We start from the raw sequence: 26,350 nt of genomic DNA, 5'->3' as shown, positions 1-26,350 counted from the left end.
TTTAAGGTTTTATAACTTGGACCATGGGGTCCTGCTGGATCATTTGGAATCCCCTTAAATTTACATGCAGAATTTTGTGTACATATTTTTTTACATGCAGATTTTGGGAGCAGTTTTCATATTCCATCCAGTTTTCAGGTGAAATTGAGACCCAAATGGGTTTTGAAAACAATATTAATTTAGGGTAGTTATTTCCAGTGTTTTGGGGTCATGTACCCTAACAGTTAAAAAAAATTGAGTGCCAATTTGTGTATTTCTAAGCTGTAATAGTGTAGTATTGTGTATAACATTTCAGGTATGTTATAAAATAAATTTTATAAGGATGAGATAATATATCTAAAACTGTATTCCAATGAAAAATCTGGGGTTAATGCTCTGTGTTTGGAGAATGTTGGTTCAAGGGATTATTAGGGTCGGTTGAGTCTTTTTCTGATGGAGCACAAGAGGTATATTTGTGTGCCTTGCCCAAGTACAAGTAGAATAAAATGTTGCAAATTAGAGTAGGAATCAGTATCCTGTGTAGGATTCTGGATTATAAAATTTCAGGCAGTGGTATGCTGAGGGATCAACCATGCAAACAAGAGGGCCTGCCTACCGAAATAAAAAGGAAGGATTTAGCAAACTAGGCTCTCAATATTTTTAAATTATTAGCAGGCTTGGAAACTCAAGGTGTAGGATTTAGTAGTGATTAATGCCAAGACATAAAATTGAGTTGAATTTTAAGTCTGTTGATGTTCTTCGAGGAAGTGAATTAATTCAAAGGAAGATCTTTAGAGTGGGAACCGATGACGGTTAAGAACTTTAAGAAAATGATTTAACACTTCTTTTTATTGATCATTGAAACTGGCCAAATTTGATTTTTATTTCTAGGAGGGTGAAAGAAAACATGGATGAAGCTGCCTGAATATCGGCTTCTGGCATGAATCAAGTTCAGAGACTAGGAAATGCTGGTGTCAGATTCCCTTTCAGGTCAGTCAATGTCCGTTAAAACAACGTTCCTTGCTTCTTAGTTTCCTTAGTCCTACTTCCTGGTGCTGCCTGCGGACCTCCGGAACGGATGTGAAGGATAGTTTGTAGTAGAAGCTGAACCCTCTGCTCCTCCGCGGTCCTACGGGATCTGCAGGGGCACCGCCCTTTTATCTGAGCAGTCAGAGGCTATTTTTAACTCCACATTTGCCCTCCTCTTTCCTCACTGGTTGGTATACTGACTTGTCCTTAGGTAAAACTGAACTAAGAGTAGAGATAAAATATTAAACAGGTCTTATTTACTAAGAAAGAAGTTCCCTCCTGGGTTTTAGTGATCCTAAGTCTAGAATTTTAGTCTTATGTTCCTTGTAAAGTGTGTAAATCTTTGTTAAAAATCTTATTTATTTTTATTTTAGAGAGCACAAGTGGGGGAGGGGGTGGGGGGGGTAGAGAGAGAAAGAAAGAAAGAAAAAGAGGAAGAATAGATCAGGCACGCTGAGCGTGGAGCTGGTCTCAGGGCTCAACCCCATGACCTGATCCTGATCACAACCTGAGCCAAAATCAAGAATCAGACGCTCAACTGACTGAGCAACTCAGGCGCCCCAGAAAGTGTGTAATCTTAGAAATGGTGGATTTTTTTATTTAAAAAAAAAAAAAAAATTTTTTTTTTTTTAATGTTTATTTATTTTTGAGAGAGAAAGCACAAGCAGGGGAGAGGCAGAGAGAGAGGGAGACACAGAATCCAAAGCAGGCTCCAGGCTCTGAGCTGTCAGCACAGAGCCTGATGCAGGGCTCCAACTCACAAACTGTGAGATCGTGACCTGAGCTGAAGTCGGACGCTTAACCGACTGAGCCACCCAGGTGCCCCTCAGAAATGGTTTAATATCATAAATTCAGATCAGTACTAGGGATGCCAGCTCCATTTCTCCCTTGCTGCTCTTTCTACCCTTTTAAAAGGTAGCAAATTTTCTATTTTATAGCAACATTTACATTGTGACTTAAAAAAGCATTATTTTTTTATTTATTTACTTGAGAGAGAATCCCAAGCAGGGCCCATGCTATCCACGCAGAGCCTGATGCAGGGCTCGATCCCACAGACTGTGAGGTCGTGACCCGAGCTGAGATCAAGAGTTGGACGTTCAACTGACTGAGCCACCTAGGCACCCCTACATTGTGACTTATTATAACAGAATTCCGTTGATGGTAAAATGTCATCCTAATAGCTCCAGAAAGTGTTGTTTTAAGGTTATTTCTTTTCCAACCACTTTATCTGGTGGCCATAAAGGAGCTCTTCTGTTTTTGCTACAAGGGTTGTCCCGGGGACCAGCAGCACCAGCCTTAAGGGCTTTTCTTGGCAGTGCAGAATCTCCACGCACAGCTGACCACATCAAGCAGACTACCCGTTGAAACGAGATCCCAGGAGATCTGAGCACACATTGTGTCAGACGCTCTGGCATATGAGGAAACCTGGAGAAACTTCCCCCTTTTAAAGTATCTGATGCCCGTGAATACAAAAATGTGAGAGCTCTGGTTTGTGTTCTTTTATCCAGCTCTAGGAAATTAACTTTGGTTAGTAATTCTCAAAGCTGGCCCTTTAGACCAGTGTCGTTCTCCTCTGGGATCAAGAATGCACATTCTCAGGTCTACCTACTGAATGGTAAACTTGAGGGTTGGGATCCAGCAAAGCAAGATTCTTTATTTTTAAGAGCTCTGCAGGTAGGGGTGCCTGGCTTGCTCAGTCAGTAGAGCGTGCGACTCTTGATCTCTGGGGTTGTGAGTTCCAGCCTCACATTGAGTGTAGAGAATCCAGGGGGTGGGGAGGGAATGATAAAAGCCATCCAGGTAAATTGTGGTTTCTACTATTTACAAAATTAGAATCCCTTTTGAAATTAGAGAATTACTTTGTAAATATCCTTTAGACCTTTTGCTGGTATTAAACTTTCAGACTTCTTTGTGAATCCTTTACTTAAAATTTGAAGAAATAACCTCAGAATATACGGGTAAGGGGAAAAAATTTAAGATACATAGGCTGACTGTGGCACAGATCAAAGCTGTGGCATTATGTGGCCAGCGGAGAGAGGTCTTACAGGTTTGTCAAGTGAATTTGTCATTGGAACTTGAGGATTTTGAAGTTAATTTTGGTAAGAGATGAATAGTGTTTTTATTTGAAGTAACTGCTTTTTATTACAGATTTTATAGTCAGCAAAAAACAGAGTGATTCATTTCAGGAAGATAATTAACTTTTATTAAAGTTTTGGAAGTTAACAAAATGCAGGAATTTTATTAAAAATTGGGTTATCTTCAGGTTATCCTTTGAAACAGTGGTTCTCATGTTTTCAAGGTATAGCAGAACCCTCTGGAGGCTTATTAGAATACAGACCCCACTGTTTGTGACTTAGAAGGCCTGAGAATTTTCATTTCTAACAGCTGGTGTTGCTCTGGCATGGGGACTACATTTTCTTCGTTTTTTATAATAGAAAATACACTACAGATATTAATTCCTGTTTGCTGATAAAGAATTTGTCTTTTTTTCCAGGTCATCTTGTGGGAGAAATGCTTTTAAAGACAGAGGAGAAACAGCCAGAAAACAGAGATTTCATTTGTGAATTTATTACTCCATATAAACAACTTATGAGTAATCGTTAACACTTGACATTACGCCTCATGGACCAATTTTCCGTGGTTAAAATACCTGGAATGGTGCAAACTTCCACTTTCATTCAGGTGTTGTAAGACTTCTCGCTGGCTGATGTTGCAAAGTAGTGTGGTAGTAGCCTACGAATACAGACAAACTTCTCCTTTCAATTCGCTATAAATGGGAACTGTTAGAGGGATTTTTTTTGGCATCCCCTCTAGCCTGCAATTTGGGGTCAGTCCCCAAGATAAGGGGCTCCTCATGAAATTTGGCACTGTTGTGAGAAAAATCATGTGTTACTAAAGCCATATATACATATTTAAGCCCAAAGAAAGCAAAGAGTATGAGGGAAATAGTGTGTTGTAGAATAATGAAAAATTAATTTCTTCCAAGTTAAACTGATATGCAGTATTAGGCTTAGATTCCAGCTGGGGTTCTTGGGGGCTCTGGATGTCGGCAGAGGACTATTTCTGGATTTTAATTTGGTCCTTATTTGTGCCTCCTCACTGTAATTAGATTTAGCTTACTAGTAACACTTTTCTTTACTTGGAAGTAGATGTGAGGCCTAGAAATCCCAGTTTGGTCTGAAAGGAGATTTATCCGCAAGTCTGCACAGAGAAGAGGAAAGCCGTATGGATCCTGTGAGTGGTTCTCTGCGTTTACTTAGCCAATAAAGTTTAAAAAGTTTACAACAGTTTTAGGAGTTTATATAGTATTTAGGCTATGAAACATGAACTGTATGAAATGTTAACATTTTCAGAATTATTTCACAAGTCACTTTTTGACAATTCTGGCGTATGTATCCTCCTTTTCCTTGGTCTTTGCTAATCAGTGATCCTAAATGACCTATTCTCGGAGTGAAAGCAAACCAACTGTGGTTCAACATTTGCGTCGTGTTAGGTATTAGAGGTTTCTCTTTGGTACTAACCATTGCGGAGAAAAGCCCGTATAATGTGTTTTCCGCTACAGCCATGCTTATTAGAGTGGGCCAGATACGAATGATATAGAAGTTCACTGAGTCATCCAGTTAGGATGTCCTCACTGCCATATGCACCAGAAAAGAGTAAAGACCGAGGGGTGATTTTTTCTAAGATAAAACTGAAGTAAAAATGTGGACTATGTGCTTTTCAGTGATGATGTACTTAGTGATATCACCCACGGCCCAGATGATAAAGTTTAGTTATATATTCTGTGTTGTATATACTTTCTAAGAAGATTGCTTTGGTTTTGACCTGCAGTACCTAAGCAGGTCTGTAAACCTTTTGGTTAAGCTGCCGCTTGAGAATTGCTTTGTTTTCCAGAGAAACCAAGGCTCACGCTTTGTACATACTTTATTTGAATAATCAAAGTAGCAGCATTATTAATATCTGACGGAATTATTAGCTGCCTCATCACAGAACCAGCAAGAAACCACTCTCTCAAGTGCGAGTCTCAAGACAATTCAAGTCTCCTTCATCCTTAAGAAACCAAAATGGACAAGTGTGCTTTTCATTTGGCTCCAGAGAAGCTATAGCTGAGGCGCCGGGGGGACTCGGTCAGTGAAGCATCTGCTCTTGATCTCGGCTCAGGTCATGATCTCACGTTCGAGAGTCTGAGCCCCGTGTCTGTCAGCGCAGAGCCTGCTTGGGAGTGTCCTTCCATGTCTCTGCCCCTCCCTCTCTCTCAAAAGAACAACAACAAAGCTGTAATTTAGAGCAAAATGTATTAAGTTGTGTGGCTGTACCTTCTATTCCTGGTAGACACAACTGTTTACAGAATTTACTAGCACGTCTGGCACAAAGCTGAGATGGACGACTCAAAGGTGGTGTTACTCCAAGTAAGCTCAAACTTTGTCTTCCTTCCCTGACCCCGCTTCTGTCAAAATAACTTGCCACTTTTCCTATAATTAAGTTTCATCTGTTAAAGATTTTTTTTTTTTTTCCTCCTTGCTGACTTCTAACAGCTTTCACCCTTCTGAGCCTAAACTCCTACTGAAGGAATTACTCGTTGTTCTACTTGGTTTCTAGCCTGGCCTTACCTCTTGGATCAACAGTACATCACCTTGTAATAATGTGCGCTTATAAAGATGATGATGGAGGTCTTCAGCATGATTTTGAGAGAACAAATTTTCTTTAAAAACCCATTTCTCTTAAGTGTGTTTTAGATTAAGGTACTGTCTCCCTTGCTGTTCCTGACCTATCCACTGCTGCTCGGTCTTGTGATTTTTCTAGAAAGTACTAGATACAGTACTAGTGCATGATTCAATATAGCTGAAAAAATTCCAATCCCAGCTGTCATTTAGTTAAAAATATTACACATTAGTGTCCACCTTGAAGTCTTGAGACTTGAGATACAAAGAAAATAGACCAACATTGTGGTATTTTATTGAGAAAACTGTAGGAAAAGGCCGTTTTAGTACTGTAAAGTAAAAACGGCTCTCTCAAATATCTGTACAATGTGGTCAAATATGCGACCTTTTGAAAAATTTTCATTAAAATTGTAATTCAAACAATTATAAAACCAATCAGGAACTAAATAATTTTATACATCTATGTAGTCCAGATGGAGTTTGACTTACTAGTTTGCCAAATATTTCTTAAGAGAATTTAAGACCTGTGGGGAATCTGTAGAGACGATAGCTCTTCCCATGAGGCCCAGTGTGGCGGACAAACCTCGGCTGCCTTCCCAGCGTTCGTAACAAGGGCACAGGATCTGCTTTTTAAAAATTACTTGATGGATTCTAAGAACAAGGATAAAAGTTAGTTCATGAGTCGTATCTTCTTTTATCTTTTCCCGGAATAAAGGGTAACTGCAAATACAAAAAGTTGTCACCTCCAATTCAGGACCTGTGGCAACTGCAGATTAGACATCACACCGCCTCCCTCGAACCTGCCTACCAAGTGAGAGAAGTCATCCTTCAAGGCCAGCAAATTCGCCCCTTATTTAGTGCTTGGCATACACAGACTTGTTTTTAATGCAGAAATTCACCAGGGCTAGTAGAAAATTTCAAGTTAGAAAAGAGACTTTTAATTTTCTTAAATAATTCTATGTACCATTCCACATTGTGGAAAAACCGAAGTATGCAGTCTGGAGACAACATCGAGATTTGAGAACACTGGCACAAATACATCGCTATTTCAGAATATATTAGAACCCCCACGTCCCATCTTACAGCCCGTAACAGATACCCAGCCCGAAACTGCAAGAGGTTTACAGATGAAACTTCAAATCTGGAGGTGTTAGCTGTGCCAGGGTCCTAAACAGGTCTGGAAAGGACTCCGTCCCGACTGTTCCGTCACTGCAGCTGCACCCTGTATGCGCCTATCAGCAACTTCACCTGTTGAAAGAAAAGAAGCAACGTAGCAGCACCAACACCTCTGCCGAGCCCCCCTTTCTTAGAGGAGGGAAAACGCGCGCGCGCGCGGCCGAGAGTTCTTATTTGGCAATGTTCTCAAATTGATTATCAATTCAAGTGTTAGGTTATCACTTTTAATAAATCCAAGTGCTTAAAGTTATTATAGTAAATAACTACCACTTATTACATAGACTTTTTTGGTTCATCTTCATTTTACAAAGAAATGTTTAGTGAGCAGCCTATGAGACATACATATGGCCATTAAATAACAGCCTAGAATACAACTGCGGCTGCTCCGTACTGGAGAGATGCATTCTTCTCATCTTTCCACACAATTTATGACACACAATTATGTCTAACACATTGTATTTTTTTTTTTTTTTCCCCCTTTAAGAAGGCTTCACATCCAGCGTGGAGCCCAATGTGGGGCTTGTGAACTCAACGACCACTGGATGCTTAGGGACACCTGGGTAGCTTTGTTGGTTGAGCACCTACTTTGGCTCAGGTCATGATCTCACGGTTCGTGAGACTGAGCCCCACATTGGGCTTGCTGCTGGAATAGCAATGTGAGTAGTTGCACTAAATGTGAGGAAAGGATTGTCACCTTGGCAGAAGGCGCTTCCGTCAACCTTATGAAGAGTTTATTGAGGCCTGTAGCAGGGCTGAACGAGTAAACAAAATGGCTATCCTAGAGAGAAAGACCACAGTCAGTGTTTCCTCAAACTTCTACGTCTAAGAGTATCACTGTAGCTTAAGAGAACAAAAACCTTTCAGACTCCCAGTGACGTAGAAGAGAATACCAGTTTGTATTTTAATTTATATAAAGCAATTTCCTGTGACTACTTTCCCCTTGATTTATTAAAAAGATACGAATGACAAAAAAGCTTGTTAAGATTTATCTGCAAAAAAACAATACTCAGATAAATCTTTAGGATTAGCATGTATCCAGCCATATAGAGCCTGAGTGTTAAAAAATCTTCATAACCAGTTAATTTTGCTGAATTCAGCCTAAGGAAAGAATTCTACCTGTGGAAAAGGAAACATACACAAAGATTCTTCAAGACCATTTTTTTATGTTAAAAAATGTATATAGCCACTAATAGATTTGTTATTATAAAGCAAAATTACAGTACAATGCTTGCCTAAAGCTCAGCCTAAGAACACCCATGTTATACTAGTGGTTGTGTTTCTGGGTATTTGAAGAACAGAATCCTTTTAAGATTTCCAAATTTTTCTTTAAGTGAATGTTTGTAATGATAACGGTGGGAAAAGGCAGAGTATTTTAAAATCATTATGTTTCTTCTACCTTAAGGATTTCTAAGACGTGGTAAATGTAACTTAAGGCATATATATCAAACATTTAGAAATCCAGACTTATATTGACAAAATGCGGGACAATTTTACTTTATGATTATGGGTTATTGCCTCATTTCCAAGTGGTTTACTAAATTAAAATTAACGTACTTTATTTAAAACAGCAATTTAAACGTCATCTGTGCTTCTGGATCAGAAGAATGTGCTTTTCAGTAACGAACTACAGAAAATCTTACCAGAAAAACCGGAAGTTGAAATTTATCATTTAACACTACAGCTTGCACACTACACGGTCCACAGAGCCGAGCAATGACTTCTTTACCCAAAAAGTTTGCATGGAAAATAAACAGCAGGATGCCAGAGCCTGAATAAGGGAGATGTAAACACAGATTTTAATACCACTCCTAACACGGCCACCTTTCAGCTCAGAGGGAGACGCAGCCGGTACGAGCTGGAAGCGGTCCCCGGAATGCGCCTGGGTGGAGCAGCGCCCCACCCCGCGCCCATTCACACCAAATCATCAGTCCTCCAATTTCAAAACTTGGCATTAGAAAACATTTTTTAACAGTTTATTTATTTTGAGAGAGAGAGAGAGAGAGTGAGCAGGGGAGGAGCAGGGACAGAGGGGGAGAGAGAATTCTAAAGGCTCTGTGCCCAACCTGGGGCTCAAACTCCTGAACCATGAGCTCATGACCTGAACCGAAAGCAAGAGTCAGATGCTTAACTGAGCCACCCAGGTGTCCCTCCCAGCACTTTTCAAACCACAGATCCCTTTTATTTTCTGTCTAATCCCTACTGAGAACTCATGAATCAAATTTTTAAAAATACGCTTTTCTACATAACAGTTTTTGGTCTAAAAAAGTAGCGGTATTTATAATTTGCAGCTGAATACATATTCATGTCCATGGAAAGCAAATGTCCGTGGAAGCAAACTTCTGTGGTGGCTGTTTCTGGGTGTGGGTTTGAATGATTGTCCATTTTCTTCCACATGGTATTTGGCCCTTTCCAGATTTTTCGGTTAATACCCAAACTTCTTCTAGGCGGGGGGAGGAACATGAGGTTTGAAGCTTTCACTGAATATCCGAACTGTACCCCATGACTCATTTCTCTGAACGTAAGCCATACTTCCCAGTATAACAGAAAATAGGCGTATGAACTCCATGACCCTTCTGGTAAGCCACTTTCAGGACAAAAAAAACGGTGGTCCAGAACAATTATCAACAATTATAAACTTCATAAAAGAGACCCCAAGGAACCATCTGTCCTGATCCCAGGGAAAGAAGGACACACAGAGCCCCGGGCCCTCTTACCTTTCCTTTCAAGCTGTTTAAGGTCTGACATCCTGGTTTTGCTCTCTAGCTTTAAAATGCAACCCCCCACTCACCTGAGTGCCGAGGTTCAAAAGAAGAGAAGGCCTACAGTCTTCTCCCCGTCAGCTCCACTATCAAAGAGTTGAGTATTTATTACTGACTGCACCGAAAAGGAGGGTGGTGACTCTTCAGAATGGCCCGAACGGGGACACGTGGTCAATAGGGAAAATCCTACCCGAAAATCTTTCATTCAGGTGCTGTTTGTTCTGACCAAAAGGAGATCTAAGGGAGGTGTGTTTATGTGCTCTCCTCTGACAAATACTTGAATTTCACAAATGACACAGGGGACTCTAATCAGTTTGCCAGCAGCTGTTTTGTGGTAGCGATACAAACATTTTCTCCAGCCAAACTAGGTGTTGAACAATTACAGTCTCCTCAAGAGCCCAAGGTGTTTCTCAGGGCTGAGCGTGCTCCTAAATGGAGACCTCACCAGGGTGTCGACTGAGGGTCAGGTCTGGGCGGGGCCTGAGAGTCTGCATCTCTCACGAGCTAGCGAGGGGCAGGAAAACCTATCAGGATCTTCCGTCTGAGGACGACAAGGCATCTTCGAGATTTTGGAAACAGAACATTTCTGTTGGCTGCAGACGTTGTGCATGTGCAGAAAAGAGCCCTCAGTAACCCTAAGGCAGTCCTGGTGCTCTGGGGCCCATGAGTTACGCACGCTGGGAGATGCCGGGCTCAACTCACCTATCCCTGCACCCCAACCCCCGACCTGGTGCTCGCCACCCAGCAGTGCGAACTAACCGTCTGGACAGTGGAAACCACAAATGAGTCTTCAGTGTCCAGGTCGCTGAACACAGGTGTTATGAATAGATGTCTTTTCATGGTATGAAATTTTCATGGCTATGTTTTAATTAAATTTCCATTAAAGAATCCATACGATTTATTTTATTAATTTAGAAAATTTTTAAGTTATTTATCTTGAGAGAGACCTAGCATGAGTGGGGGAGGGGCAGAGAGAGAGAGAGAGAGAGAGAGAGAGAGAGAGAATCCTAAGCAGGCTCCGTGCTGTCAGCACAGAGCCCGGCGTAATGCTCTAAGTCATGAAACCACGAGATAATGACCTAAGCCAAAACCAGAGTTGGACACTTAACTGATTGAGCCACGCAGGTGCCCCTGAATACATATTCTGAAATGGATGTTTTTATTTTTTTAACAGAAAAGGAAAAGCCCAGCTTCCTACTTTCAGGCAGAGACAGTGTTATCTCCATTTAAACATGTGGTGTCCCAGTGTCCCAGAGAAGGCCATGCCATGGTCATGGTCTTGCCTGCAAAGCAGCTGTTAAGCAGAGCCTAGGAAGCAGAACTCAAGTTTCCATCTCTCGGTATTCAACTTTACGATGAGCCAAGACACTGGCTTATTCAGGAGAAACATTCACTCTGGGCTTAGAATCCTGAAGCTAACTAAATTTTAATAAAACTCAATTAAAAAAAAAAAAAACGTATAACTAGGGGTGCGTGGGTGGTTCAGCTGGTTAAGTGCTGACTTGATTTCGGCTCAGGTTATGATCTCACAGTTCATGGGTTCAAGCCCCACATTGGGCTCTGCACTGCCAGAGGGGGGCCTGCTTGGGATTCTCTCGCCCTCTCTCTCTGCCCCTCCCCTGCTTGTGCACGCACGCACTCTCTCTCAAAATAAATAAACATTAAAAAAAGAAAAAACCAAACAAGTACAATTATTAAGACCCAACTTCCATACTGTGTGTGTGTGTGTGTGTGTGTGTGTGTGAGAAACGGTTTTATTAAAGTACGGGGATAGGACCTGTGGGCAGAAAGAGCTGCCCCAACTTCCGTACTTATTAAACAAGTGCTAACACAGTGCTCTGTGGGTCCCTCCAGGTCACCTAGGATGGTTTCTCTCTGCCAGAGTAGCCCTGCTGTTAACCATTTTGCAGAATTATTACACACACTGGGACTCTGTTCAAGTTATGTTCACAGAAAGAGGTCTACACTGTTTAAAAATTAAAGTGTCCCTTTTCAAACAGAGAAAACATAGGCTTACCTTCTGGTATGTTCTGTGGGGGTTTATAATTGAAATCCGTTGAAAAATCTGGCCCCTCACAGAGACGGTGACATGCTATTGGGAAGATTGGTTCCAACAGAGCAAGACGTGCCTCAAAGTAGTCCCTTATTGTTTCTTCTGCTACTCTTGAAAGTCTAACAAAAAAGAATAGACTTGTTAATATTGCCGTAGAAAATAACCATGAGTCACATTATCATCAAACTGTTCAATACCAGTGAGGCCTTCCCAAATCAACTTAAAAAAAAAACGTTAACTTCCTACTCATCGTTCCCTTTCTGCACTTTTCTTTAGCACTCGGCATCTGACACACTATGTATGTGTCTTACTGTCTGTGCTGTCACATGGAAATTCAGGCTGTAAGAGAGCAAATCTTTCTCCCTCACTGCTGTCTCCATCTTCCCAGTCTTCTGAATAGTTCCTGGTACACGGACAGCACTCAGGACTTATTTGTCTATGAAAATGAGAATTCTATTAATAAATTCAAAAACTGCCACACACACACACACACGCCTTGTTATAGTACTTAGTTTAGAAAGCAGTCGAATGAACTGAGAAGTGCTAATTCAGAAAATATTTTTAAACGACTCATTTGGTTTGCCCAGGACATTCTGGTTTTAGGAGGAGAAGTCCGGTGTGCTGGATCACAGACACAAAAATTACCAGCTGGGGAAGGCTTCCGGCAAAGGCCTCCGACGTCGGCAGACTCCCCACGCACATGCCCTTTCGTTCTGTTTTTTGTCTCTCGTCTGAAATTTACCTTACTTGCTGCTTAGGATATTGATACTGGAATTGGAGTAACTATCGTGCAGGCACGAGTCACACCCTGAGCGTGGCTGGCGGTGGAGGAGGAAGAGAGGGGAAGAGTGGCCCAATTCCTGCCGAAGGCTGCCTACCCCCGGACTTCCTTACATGAACAATAAACACCTTACTTGTGTTACCTACTGTTTGTGAAGTTTCTGTTATGTGTTGCCAAAATAATTAAGTGAAAAAGCTACCGAATGACTTGCATGAACTTTTAATTAGAATAAAATGATTTAGAATTCACTTAAAAAGAGGTGCCTAGGTGGCTCGGCTGGATGAGCATCTAACTCTCGATTCTGGCTCGGGTCACGATACCAGGCTTGTGGAATCAAGCCCAGGGTTGGACTCCGTGGTGAGCATGGAGCCTGCTTAAGATTCTCTTTCTCTTCCCCACTTGTCCTCTCTCTAACAAAGAAAAATAATACTAATAATTCGCTTGAAAAAGAATGATCTTGAAAGGATAAACTGGGGTATATCCAGACAATGCGATACTATTCAGTAAAACAAGAAATGTGCTATCAAGCCATCACACACGGAGGACGGAGGTGGCTATGTTTTTATAGCGTTATTTACAACAGTCAGATTTTGGAAGCGGCCCAACTCTTGGTCCATCGACTGATGAATAAAGATGTGGAATACATATACAATGTAATGTTATTCAGTCATAAAAAAGAACAATGTCTTGTCACTTGCAGCCACATGGGTGGAGCTAGAGAGCATTACGCTAAGTGAAGTCAGAGAAAAAGACAAATACCATACGATTTCACTCATGTGTGGAACTGAAGAAACAAAACCAAGGAAAAATGAAGACACAAACCAAAAAACACATTCTTAACTACAGAGAACGAAGTGTGGTGGCCAGAGGGGAGGCTGGTAGGGGGAAGGCTGAAACAGGTGACCGGGAAAAAGCGTACACTCGTCACGGAGGGGCACCGGGTTTGCTGGGTCACTACACCGTCCACCTGAAGCCAGTGTGACCCTGTATGTCAACTATACTGGAGTTCAAACAAACGAGCGAACATTAAAAAAAAAGGCATGGAAGGATCTTCGATGCCTACTCCTATGAGAAAGAAGCCATCTGAAGAAGGCAAGCATCAGGATTACAACTGCATGACATTCCGGAAAAAGCAAAACTAGAGAGAAAGTAAAAAGACGAGTGGTTGCCAGGGGTCAGGGGGTAGGAAGGGATAAGCAGGACAGAGGATGTTCAGGGCAGTGGCACTGTGAATGACACCAATGGTGGGTACATGTCATTACAATGTGTTAAAACCCCAAGCTGCACAACACCAAGGTGAACCCTCAGGTAAACCAGGGGGTTTGGACGGGAACAGTCCATGCAGGTTCACTGGGTTCAGTGGATACGCCACTCTGGCGACAGAAGTTGGCGGGGAAGTTGTGCATGTGCGGAAACAGAGGGTATTGAGGAACCTCTGGGCTTTCGGCTCAACTTCACCGTGACTTAAAACTGCTCTAAAAATTATGTCTATTAAAAAAGCAACAACTACAGCTTACGCAGTTTTGAGAAAATGTCCGTAAGCCAAATTACAAGCATAATTAAGGTTGTAAGGAGTTACTCCTAGGCAAGACTGTGTTAAGTTTAAAAGTCTGAGGACCTCAAGGACTTGCGGAAAAACAACTCATATGGCACTTACTAAACGGATGAGCTTTTGAGAACAGAAACCTGGCAGGACTTCCACTCGACAATCTTTTCCCGTTCCACACCTCTAATGATGACGTGTCCAAGACGACTCTGTGACTGAACCATGGCACATTCACGCACACTTACGTCTCTAAATGATTCTTCAGCAAGTCGTACACCAACACGTTGTTACACTGCTTCGCAAAATGCAGGGCACTATTTTGGTGCTTTGACAAAATATTGCAGTCAGCTCCACATTCAATTACAAGTCGTACGATATCAGAATTTCCTCTTTTACAGGCCTATGACAGGAAAAAAGGAGTAGTAATCGCTTAACTGCAAAATAAGAGAACTACCCAGCAGTGTTTGTCCCCTTCTCCACACGTGAGCCCACGTGTTCTTCGAGAAAAGGACAGAAGGTCAGAGCGGGGGAGAACACGGTTATCAGGTCTCACCCACGGTTACAAACTGTGACATTAACGACAGGTGGCATACGCTCCTTTTAGTCCGCGAACAGTACCGAAATCTGTGCTGCATTCAATCTCCTCCCTGACTCCTGGGGAAACGGGCAAGTCTGAGAAAGGTACTTCTGTCCCAAGACAGAACAAACACCAGGCCTTTCTAAGCTCTGGCGTGCTCCACTCTTCAGACCAAGTCCTGTGCCCTAGCAGCCGATACTTAGCACCCAGACAAGTGAGATCCTCTTGGGAATCTCTAAGGGAGCTCTCTTAGCATCACAAAGGAATTTCAAGATTTAAAGGAGACTAATTAAGCACAGATACAAGTCTGAATCCAGCAGATCTAAGATGGAGCTGGATGCAGTTCAAAGACCATTTCTGGAGTAAAAAGACCTACATCCAGGCTCTCTCCTGTCTCTGTTACTTACCGGCTTTGTGACTTCAAGTAAATCCCTTAATTCTGAGTCTCACTGTTTCCACTTGTCAAGAGGGGTTAACGGTACTTCTGCCTCACGACACTGAGGCTGAAATTAAAATAATATATTGTACACAGATATACAACGGAATCCTACTTGGCAATGAGAAAGAATGAAATACGGCCTCTTGTAGCAATGTGGATGGAACTGGAGAGTGTTATGCTAAGTGAAGTAAGTCATACAGAGAAAGATACCGTATGCTTTCACTCTTATGTGGAAGGGGAAGGGGAAAAAAAAAAGTTACAGAGAGGGAAGGAGGCAAACCATAAGAGACTCTTAACAACTGAGAATAAACTGAGGGTTGATGCAGATGGGGGAGGGGAACGTGGCTGATGGGCACTGAGGAGGGCACCTGTTGGGATGAGCACTGGGTGTGGTACGGAAACCAATTTGACAATATGTTTCAATACTGAAATATATATAATATATATTGTACATGGAACAGGGCCAAGCCGGTAAGCTTTCCCACAAGAACAATGCCATCTCATGTGCTACTGAGCATGCGGGACAGCATTTCTACAGAGCAGGTGTCTAAGCCGTGTAATCGCTAGGTCAAAGGGCATGCATCTAGTGACAGATCTGACAAATGCCCTTCAAAAGCATGTAACCCTGTGGTTCTCACTGGGGTGGTTTTGCCCCCAGGGGAATTCAGGCAATGTATGGAGACATTTCTGGTTGTTACACCTGAGGGTGGGTACTATGTCACCTGGTGCAGAGGTCAGGGATGCTGTGACACATCCTACAAGCGATCTGGCCCACAGTGTCGGTAGCAGGAAGGGTGAGAGGCCCCTGCTCGGACCAGTCACATGCCCAACATTAGGGGGTGAGAATGTGGTTTCTCCACACCCTCACATTCTGGTAACGATCAAGTTTATACGTTATTTCTGAGATGAAAGGTTTTTTATTTTGTTTGAAACATTTCTGAAAATCTTCCCCCAGGTTTATTTCTTCTAATTCTCAAATTCAATAAAACCAATTTAATATACTAAATCTAAGTAAAGCTTAAACAATAGGTGCCCCCCAAAACCCAACACAAACAAAAACCAAAGCAAACCAAAAAAATAAAAAACAAAATTAAACACATTTATAGGCAGTCTAATTTAGACGACAGTTTATTACGTATGCTTAAGCTCCTCTCTGGGAAGAAACAAGAAACCATCCCTCGACCTCTTCCCCTCCGGGCACTGCCTTCCTCCTTTTCAGACCAACTCCTAAGTGCCAGCTACATCCTGCATCCACCTTCCCAGCCCCTGCAATCCCACATCCCTCAAACCCAATACAAACTCTGCCCAGAGGAGGGCGCCAACACCCTCTGCAGTGCTAACCCCCAAGGGCAATTTCTCCCTTTCTCCCAATTTCTCAGCCCATTGTTCTTTGGCATCTCTGCCCCACAGATGCTTGGGGCCAGCTCACTCAGGATACCTCTCCCTCCTGATCTTCCTCTTCCTCTGGTCTTTCCTATGTGGCTGCCTTCTCTGACCGTTCTTTCCCTTCCAAATCTCAGTGGTGACCCAACTCTCAGCCTAGGGCTGTAATCATGTTGTCTACACAGATGAACCCAAATCTGAATATACAGCCCACACCCTTCTCCTGAGCGAAAGATCACGATGTGAAACATCTGAGCATTTTCAGCTCAAATGCAACCCCACTCCCATTGTATACTGTCTGTGTTCCCTAAATTAGCAAACAGGATTACAAGCATAGCCGTCAATTACCAAGTCCCATGAATTCTGCCTCTTTAAATTTTTTTTTTTTTTTCAACGTTTATTTATTTTTGGGACAGAGAGAGACAGAGCATGACCGGGGGAGGGGCAGAGAGAGAGGGAGACACAGAATCGGAAACAGGCTCCAGGCTCTGAGCCATCAGCCCAGAGCCCGACGCGGGGCTCGAACTCACGGACCGCGAGATCGTGACCTGGCTGAAGTCGGACGCTTAACCGACTGCGCCACCCAGGCGCCCCTTCCTGGTCTTTTATCCAATTCCTTCCCCCTACTGACCTAGGGGGACATTAAAAACAATCACCTTTCTTCCGATTATGTTTCTCCAGCTTAGTGGCTCCTGAACGCTCTCAGGATTAGGTCATCCTAATTCCTGTGTCTGCGCTCACTGCCCTGTGCGCACCTCCACACGCCTGACTACTCGAGTATCTGCTGTGCAGCATGTATCCAGTGATTTCGCGGTAAGACAAAGTTTTAATTCATGCTTTGGGGTGCCACCTCTGCTCTAAACATATGGCAACAGGAACACATAAAGGAAAATTAAAATTCGAAAGTAGGGCTCCTGAACAAAATAAGCATTTCCGCATTTCCGCGAACCAGAAGTGAAACAGCAGCACAAGGAGTGAGTTCGGCCGAGGGGACAGGTGATGCTGGCCTTGAGAGTACAAAAATTCAAGCCACACTGAGGCCCAGGCCCGGTGGTAACTTGAGCCTGTACCTGTGCTCTCACTGACTCAGGAAATGCAGCTGAAACTCAGTACGGCCAAGAAACACCTACTCGGATTAAGAGCTTGCACCAACCCGTATCTAGGAAGGGGGCAGTTAAGACAGAGCCTCCCTCCGTGCAGGGAACTAACACGCGGTATGATGTCAGGACCTGTTATGTCCCAACAGCATCTTAGGCCAGGAATTTAGAACTGCCACAGGAACATTCTAGACTGGGCTAGGCCCCAGGAGAGGCAAATACAAAACTGTTGTAAACTGAGAGGGGCAATTAAAGGGGGAGATATGTAGGAAGCTTTAGCAACCTTCCATTCAAAACAATCATCAAACCACAAGTGCAAACACACACGAAGAAATCTGATTCCCCTCACGTAAAACCATAATGTAAGCACACCGGGCTCTTTCCCACTCCCAGGTGTCAGTACACCTCTTACTCCAGTTTCCGCTCACACAGCTCATCCCTGTCAGCTTATGTATCATTCTGTGGGATGCAGCTCGGCCACCCATCACATCCACCGTGTCTCACCTCTTTTAAAAAGAAAAAAAAAATTTTTTTAAATATTTATGTATTTATTTAAAAAAAATTTTTTTTAAACATTTATTCATCTTTGAGAGACAGAAAGAGGGAGACACAGAATCCGAAGCAGGCTCCAGGCTCTGAGCTGTCAGCACAGAGCCCATTGCGGGGCTTGAACTCATGAACCGTGAGATCATGACCTGAGCCGAAGTTGGAGGCTCAACCGACTGAGCCACCCAGGTACCCCTAATCTTTATTTTTGAGAGAGAGAGAGAGAGGGAGAGGGACAGAACAGGAGCTGGGAGGAACAGGGAGAGAGGGAGACACAGAATCTGAGGCAGGCTCTGGGCTCCGAGCTGTCAGCACAGAGCCCAACACGGGGCTCAAACTCACAAACCATGAGTTCATGACCTGACCTGAAGTCAGATGCTTAACCGACTGAGCCACTCGGGTGCTCCTTACCTCTTTTTTTTTAAAGTAATCTAAACCCAACGTGGGGCTCAAACTGATGACCCCTGAGATCAAGAGTCATATGCTCTACTGACTGAGCCAGCCAGAAGTCCTGCCCTGTCCGGCCTTGAATCCACACTGCTAGGCCTAGTACCAACTTTCATGTAATTCCAGAGCTCTCTGTACTTATTCCTATTACATTATTGTTCACACCAGCTTTTAACTGCTTCTTTGCTAAACGGTTTCTCTTACACATCTGTGTCCTGTTCCCCATCCTATTCTCGGCCCCAGCAGACTGCCTGGCAGAGGCATCTGTGAAGAGCGAGGGAGTAGGTGACCCGTGTGAAGTATTTACCTTCATTAGAGCAGTCTCACCGTTACTCTGCTGGACATTTACAAAAGCTCCCGCTTCCAAAAGAATAGCCACTGTAGTTAGGAAGTTCTATTAAAAAAAAAAAAAAAAAAAGCAAATTTAATTCCCAAAATTCTTTAGAAGATATTTTTTGATGATTTGAAATTTTTAGCCATCAGGAAAAATACTCAGATTCTATCCCAAGCAGGTTGGTGAACACGGTTCTTCACTGTGCCCTCCTGCTCAGGCTCCACACAGCCACACGCCCTTTGCCAGCAACTTCGATCTCAAGTGGAACCACTGGTTTCAACCTATGAATCTCTGTGTGTTAATCTTTTAAAAAGATAGTATGTGGCAATATTTTCATTAAATTCTTAACCAAAAGGAACATTTAATTTCAACTGGAAAAGATTTTTAATTTTTTTAAATGTTTGTTTATCTCTGAGACAGACACTGTAAGTGGGGGAGGGGCAGAGAGAGAGGGAGACACAGAATCTGAAGCAGGCTCCAGGCTCCAAGCTGTCAGCACAGAGCCGGACGTGGGACACTTAACTGACTCAGCCACCCAGGTGCCCCTCAACCGGAAAAGATTTTTAAAAGATCTAACACTGAAACCAGTATTAGTACCTTAACCAGAGGTCCTTTTACTTTTTCTTTTTTTAAAGTAAACTCTGTGCCCAACATGGGGCTTGAACTCACGACCCCGAGATCAAGACTCGCATGCTCTACCAACTGAGCCAGCCAGGAGCCCCCAGGGTCCTTTTTCAATATAAATCACTTCCCACGACATAAATCACATTTTGAAAATTCAATTACAAAGTACAGCTACTAATTAACAAAAATCTATTCATGACAAGTCTGAGATGAACTGAAATATGAGACTCTAAAGCTTTGTGACTATATGAGAGTTACATTTCAGGACAGGACAGAAACAGACCGTCCTAGTCCACAGGCAGGAATTCCTACAGACTAAGAAACTGAGGGCTCTTGAGTTCCCAACCTTCTCGGCTGCGTGAATGAGGGCGGTGGTCCCATTCTTCTGTCTGCCATTCACCTTAGCCCCTTTCCTGATGAGGAGCCTCAGCAGGTCGTCTTGCCCTCCGGCTGCGGCGAGCATCACCAGTGTCATCCCGCTTGAATCCTTCATTGGTTTTGTTGAGGAAAAGACATGTCAACGTCTATCAGAAAAATTCCAGAACTAAGTCTCTTCACCTAGGATGTTTCAACGTGAAATCGCTGAAGTATACTGATTTAAGCATCTACCCAAGTCTTTCACTAAAATATCCTTATTTTTATTTAAGTTTGTTTACTTATTTTTAATAATTAATCTCTACACCCAATGCGGGGCTTGAACTCACAACACTGAGATCAAGAGCTGCACCGTACCGTCTTCTGACTGAGCCAGGCAGGTGCCCCTCACTAAAATATCCTTATTATAATCAGAAACTAATAGCCTTCACAATTTCTTTAAATGTCATAAAAATTTTACAACTTCCAGGTATTAAAGTTCTAAAGGCCCGTCAACATTCTGCACGACATACTGATGAATAGTGCATCTTGATGCTATAAAAATGGCAAAGGTACTTATTTATTTACCGCACATTTCAGGTCCGAAAGCCTCCTTGTGTTCTAGGTAAAACAGGTGAAACTCACATTCGTGATAGTTGCTTAGCTGGCCAAAGATCTGAGGCTAGAAATGACCACTAGAAGTGACCTAAGTCCAAGGGTAACTGAATGCTGTCCGGATTAGACAAATGGCCTCTACAAAAGCTAACTGTTGGGAAATGACAGTTTGATTGCTCAAGGGATAAAGAAGAAAATTCAGAAGCAGGAAACAGGACACTGATATGATTGGTTTCTAAGAGGCTATGACAATCTAGACAAATTAAAATACTTTATAAAAAATTTTAATGTTTATTTTTGACAGAGAGAGAGAGAGACAGAGAGGGGAGACAGAGCACAAGTTTGGGAGGGGAAGAGAGAGAGGGAGACACAGAATCCGAAGCAGGCTACAGGCTCTGAGCTGTCAGCACAGCTCAAAGCAGGGGCCTGAATTTATGAACCGCGAGATCACAACCTGAGCCGAAGTTGGTGCTTAACCGACTGAGCCACCCAGGCGCCCCCTTACTTTTATAATTTTTAAAGTATGAAAAGTAAAACTGAATTATGTGAAAAGCGCTACTTTCCATCTTTATTTCATGAGATTTTCCTAAGATGTATTACCTCTTGGTCCAGGTTATAGTCTTCATTTGAATTAAGTGCAACCTTCACAGCAATGTAATCCCCATTTTTCACAGCATCCCTCAATAAATCTACAATGAAAGAATTAAGATAAATTAGGCTTCACACATCTAGATTCATGAAAAGAATCTCCAAAATTCCCACACTACTCACTACTCGGAATCGCATCTGCTGTAGTAAAACTCTCATCTTCCCCATCAAGATGCTTTTGAAAATCTTCTAATTTCATCCACTCCAACTTCAAGTCCATGCCCAAACTCAAAATCTGTTGTCTGCCATCTGGAACACAGAAGAGGCTTATTCATACACTTTTTTCCCTGTAACAATGCCATTTTCTTAAGTTTGTAGTGTCTTTTGAAAATTCTTTTAACGTTTTATTTTGGAGACAGAGACAGAGTGTGAGCAGAGGAGGGGCAGAGAGAGGGAGACACAGAATCTGAAGGAGGCCCCAGGCTCTGCGCTGTCAGCATGGAGCCTGATGCAGGACTCGAACTCACCAGCCACGTGTGAGATCATGACCTGAGCCGAAGTCAGATTCTTAACCAACTGAGCCATCCAGGAACCCCAAATCTCTTAACATTTCTATCTTTGGCCATTCTTCTTGGATATGTATTTCCTCCAATCATTTATGTAGGTAAAGCCATTCTCAATGTGTAAACCAAACTTGTATGTAAATAAAGGCCACTGATCCTTCAGACTCAGCTCCAAACTCTCCTCCTGAAAGCCCTCTGTGCTCCCTCCTACCCATAAAGCAAGTGCTAGTTTCCTCCCTCATCTGTCTGACCCAGGGGCTCGTTAACATTAGGAAAGGACACGTTGATCCACTATCGGCTGTGCAACAAATAAGATTTGAACATAACTCATTAGGGAGTAATTCAAAACAACTGTGCTATTTTTTAAAGTTTTTTATTAAAAGAATTTTTAATATTTATTTTTGAGAGAGAGAGTGCGAGCAGGGGAGAGGTAGAGAGAGAGGGAGACACAGAATCGGAAGCAGGCACCGTGTTCCAGGCTCCGAGCTGTCAGCACAGAGCCCAACGCTGGGCTCGAACTCATGAACTACGAGATCATGACCTGAGCCGAAGTCAAATGCTTAACCAACTGAGCCACTCAGGGCTCCAAAAAGCAACTGTGCTATTTTAGAAAGTAAAAAGCATAAATGTTTTATGGTCAGAGTTAAAGTATTTTCACCTAAAACCAATTCCTCAAATTTTACAAATGTTAGGCAGTTAATCTTGCCATCGAGATGAAGTTTGTAAAAGACACGCAAGTAAATGAAGGAAATTCTTCCAAAGCTCTTGATTCAAGCCAACACTTCTCTCTGCACCTCCGAGAGCATTCCACTATAGCAACAGCACAACCTTAGGAGCTGCAATCCTGGATTTCCTACCTCCCAGCTCCACATGTCAGCTGCATGGCTCTGAGTAAGTCACATCAAGTTGCCTTACCTCACTTTCCGAATAGCAGTAGTAATAGCAAAAGCAGCTACCGTTCAGTAAGAATTAGCACACTTAATCCATACACAATAACCTGTAAGGGGACACATGTTACAGGTAAGGTGAAGGGGTTCTGGATCTGCTCAGACACACATTAGTAAGCCAAGAGCCATATTCGTACTGTGACATATCTGAGCCCACAGCTGGACCTCCTCACTCTAGCACGGCACCATGGTACCACGAAAAAGATCCGGGAAGCAGGACACATGAGGGTTTATATCAGCTGAGAGAATATGGCCTAATTTACAGGACTCTTACAAAGTAACAAGAAAAGGTTATGCTTCAGCTCAGATTTTGGTCTCTCACGTAGCAAACCGGTTCAAAGTCGTATGTTCATTCCTACCAAGTACTGGATCTTGATTCAGCATCTGGTAATTTTAACTTTTTCTCTTTATTTTTAATAAACTTTATTAGTTTTAATTTAAAAGTTTATTTTTAATAACGCTAAAGAATGTGTTAGGAGGTGAACATCAGTGAACACAGCACTACCTTGAGCACAGAACCATGCCAGGACCTAAACACTCTCACCTGGTACCTCCCCCCCCCCGGTACCCCCCCCCCCCCGCCCTCCTCCAACAGTGATGTTAAGGATCCATAATTTGAATGTCATTCTCTTTCATTCTTTTAAAAATGGTTTTGCCATCGGGGCGCCTGCGTGGCTCAGTCAGTTGAGTGTCTGACTTTAGCTCGGGTCATGATCTCACCGTTCATGGGTTCGAGCCTGGCGTTGGGCTCTGTGCTGACAGCTCGAGCTGGGAGCCTGCTTTGGATTCTGTGTCTCCTCTCTCTGCCCCTCCCCTGCTCAGGCTCTGTCTCACTATGTCTCTCAAAAAAGAATGAATGTAAAAAAAAAAAATTTAAAGAAAGAAATATATGCAGAACTGTAGGTAATTTTTATATATTGGCCTTATATCCAATCACCTGTTACACATTTAACATTTCTAAAAATTTGTGGATTCTTTTGAGTTTTCTACATATATGATAACATCTGATAATGAACAGCTTTTTGGGGGAAGGGAGAGGGGAGGCCTCCTTCCCAAAGGCTTGTATCTTTTGTTTTTCACTCTCTTACTGTACTGGGTAGACCTTAGAATAATGTGGAATAAAAGCAGTGACAGGTGTTTGCCAAAAGTTTAACGTTCTTGAGAAAGCTCCCTTTTAATTTTTAATTTACATCCAAGTTAGTTAGCATATAGTATAATAATTATTTCAGAAGCAGATACCAGTGATTCATCCCCTACATGTAATACCCAGTGCTCATCCCAACAAGTGTCTTCCTTAATGCCTTACCCATTTAGCCCACCCCCCCCCCATAGCCCCTCCAGCAACACTTGGTTGTTCTCTGTATTTAAGAGTCTTTTATGTTTTGTCCTCCTCCTTGTTTTTATATTATTTTTGCTTCCCTTCCCTTATGTTCATCTGGTTTGTATCTTAAAAGTCCTCATGGGGCGCCTGGGTGGCGCAGTCGGTTAAGCGTCCGACCTCAGCCAGGTCACGATCTCGCGGTCCGGGAGTTCGAGCCCCGCGTCAGGCTCTGGGCTGATGGCTCAGAGCCTGGAGCCTGTTTCCGATTCTGTGTCTCCCTCTCTCTCTGCCCCTCCCCCGTTCATGCTCTGTCTCTCTCTGTCCCAAAAATAAATAAGCGTTGAAAAAAAAAAAAAAAAGTCCTCATATGAGTGAAGTCATATGATATTTGTCTTATTCTGACTTATTTCGCTTAGCATAATACCCTCTAGTTCTATCCACATAGTTGCAGATGGCAAGATTTCATTCTTTTTGATTGCTGAGTAATACTCCATTGTATGTATATATGTGTGTATATATACATATATATACATACACACACATATATACATGTATACACACACGTATAAACATGTATACACCCCCTCCCCGCATATATGTCACATCTTTATCCGTTCATCTGTCGACGGACATTTGGGCTCTGTCCATACTTTGGCTATTGTCGATAGGGCTGCTATAAACACTGGGGTGCATGTGCCCCTATGAAACAGCACACCTGTATCCCTTGGATATACACCCAGCAGTGCAATTGCTGAGTCGTAGGGTAGTTTTAACTTTTTAAGGAAGCTTCATACTGTTTTCCATGCAAACTGCACCAGTTTGCATTCCCACCAGCAGTGCAAAAGAGATCCTCTTTCTCCGCATCCTTGCCAACATCTTTTGTTGCCGGAGTTGTTAATGTTAGCCATTCTGAGAGGGCTGAGGTGGTATCTCATTGTGGTTTTGATTTGTATTTCCCTGATGATGAGTGATGTTGAGCATTTTTTTCATGTGTCTGTTAGCCATCTGGATGTCTTCTTTGGAAAAGTGTTCATTCATGTCTTTGGTTCATTTCCTGACTGGATTATTTGTTTTTTGGATGTTGAGTTTGATACGTCCTTTATAGATTCTGGATACTAACCCTTTATCTGATATGTCATTTGCAAATATCTTCTCCATTCCATCAGTTGCCTTTTAGTTTTACTGATTGTTATCTTCACCGTGCAGAAGCTTTTTATCTTGATGAGGTCCCAATCGTTCATTTTTGCTTTTGTTTCCCTTGCCTCTGGAGACGTGTTGAAAAAGAACTTGCCGTGGCTGAAAATCCTAGAGGATTTTGATGGATTCCTGTCTTAACGTTTAGGTCTCTCATCCATTTTGAGCTTATTTTTGTGTCTGGTGTAAGAAAGTGGTCCAGGTTCATTCTTCTGCATGTCGCTGTCCAGTTTTCCTGACACCAATTGCTGAAGAGACTGTCTTTATTCCACTGGATATTCTTTCCTGCTTTGTCAAAGATTAGTTGGCCATATGTTTGTGGGTCCATTACTGGGTTCTCCATTCTGTTCCATCGATCTGAGTGTTTTTGTGCCAGTACCATACTGTTTTGATGATTACAGGTTTGTAATACATTAGTATTATTATAAATGCCAGCCCAGCCCCAGGAATGTTCATGCAACCACACTGTTGCAGAGGCCTGGAGACTGTGGCCAGGTGCCAGCCTGCCCCAGAAAAAGTTCACACGATCGCCTGGCACCAGTGTTTCAGGGATTAGGGTCTATAACAACACACATCTGGCACCAGGCTTCACCCCCCTCTTAACACCCTTGTTCCAACACCAGCAAACGTGGCTGTTCTCCAGGGTTTGCTGAGACCTTTGCCTGTTGGGGGGAGGCCACACAGCCTCTACCAAATGTCCTCTTGGCAGGGCAACCACTGTCTCTCCCTGTGTGGCCTAAGGACCCCGAGGACCTTGCTCTCTGCTCCTGAGGATGCACCCTTCCCACCAGAACTCTGCCAGGTATTGAGCTGTGGAGTTTCAGACTCTATACTCCCCTGTTCATAGAGTCTTAATGCTATCCAAACTCTCTTCCTTTCTCTTTTCTTCCTTTCTTGGGAATTCCCTTATGGGTATTTCTGCTCTCTTTTCTCTCCAGCTTCTTTCAAGGGGAGTGCTTTTCCCGTACTCTCCCTACTTTCTCTGTCCTCTCTCTGCAAGCAAAAACAGATCCCTACCCCTCTGCGGCTTCTCTCTACCCCAGTTCACCTCTCTGCACTGTGTACCTGCTGTGTTCTGTGGTTCAAGTTGTGCAGATTGTTGTGTTAATCCTCAGATCAATTTTCTAGGCGTGAAAGAGGGTTTAGTGTTGATCTGGCTGCATTTCAGGGACGAGAGATGCCAAAAACTTCCATGCTGCTCCACTATCTTGAGACCGTTCCCCGAGAAAGCTCCCTTTTATTAATTTGTTAGGTTTTGTTTTTTAGAAATTGAGGATGTTTCTGAATCAATTTCTCCTTTACTCACTGAATTCCTAAGGACTGCTAACTATTAGGTT

The 26,350-nt window shown here is 42.8% G+C and overlaps 2 protein-coding genes across 6 annotated transcripts in view; one reads left to right on the top strand and one right to left on the bottom strand.

The window, feature by feature from the left end:
- The window catches only part of PSPC1 (paraspeckle component 1), a 109,599-nt gene extending 101,172 nt beyond the window's left edge, over positions 1-8,427 (top strand). The window contains exons 9-10 of the transcript XR_006702943.1: positions 871-969; positions 3,503-8,427. The gene's annotated coding sequence lies outside the window, so the exon portion shown is untranslated. The remainder of the gene's footprint in view (positions 1-870; positions 970-3,502) is intronic.
- Positions 5,476-26,350, bottom strand: part of MPHOSPH8 (M-phase phosphoprotein 8) — a 51,195-nt gene continuing 30,320 nt past the window's right edge. Inside the window, exons 6-14 of one of the 5 annotated variants that reach the window (XM_045443797.1) lie at positions 21,172-21,297; positions 21,001-21,089; positions 19,778-19,918; positions 18,781-18,867; positions 14,230-14,384; positions 11,622-11,776; positions 8,486-8,613; positions 7,540-7,623; positions 5,476-6,917 (exon numbers count right to left, since the gene is read on the bottom strand). In XM_045443797.1, coding sequence (XP_045299753.1) covers positions 6,876-6,917; positions 7,540-7,623; positions 8,486-8,613; positions 11,622-11,776; positions 14,230-14,384; positions 18,781-18,867; positions 19,778-19,918; positions 21,001-21,089; positions 21,172-21,297 — 1,007 coding nt within the window. In that variant the 3' untranslated portion in view covers positions 5,476-6,875. Of the gene's footprint in view, positions 6,918-7,539; positions 7,624-8,485; positions 8,614-11,621; positions 11,777-14,229; positions 14,385-14,410; positions 14,639-18,780; positions 18,868-19,777; positions 19,919-21,000; positions 21,090-21,171; positions 21,298-26,350 lie in introns of those variants that run through there. The other 4 variants (XM_045443799.1, XM_045443802.1, XM_045443806.1 and 1 more) reach the window with 4 other exon arrangements.

Source organism: Leopardus geoffroyi, chromosome A1, assembly GCF_018350155.1.
Source record: "Leopardus geoffroyi isolate Oge1 chromosome A1, O.geoffroyi_Oge1_pat1.0, whole genome shotgun sequence".
NCBI lineage: Eukaryota > Metazoa > Chordata > Mammalia > Carnivora > Felidae > Leopardus > Leopardus geoffroyi.
The sequence above is the reverse complement of the archived record's forward strand: the minus strand, read 5'-3'. Positions and strand labels throughout refer to the sequence as shown.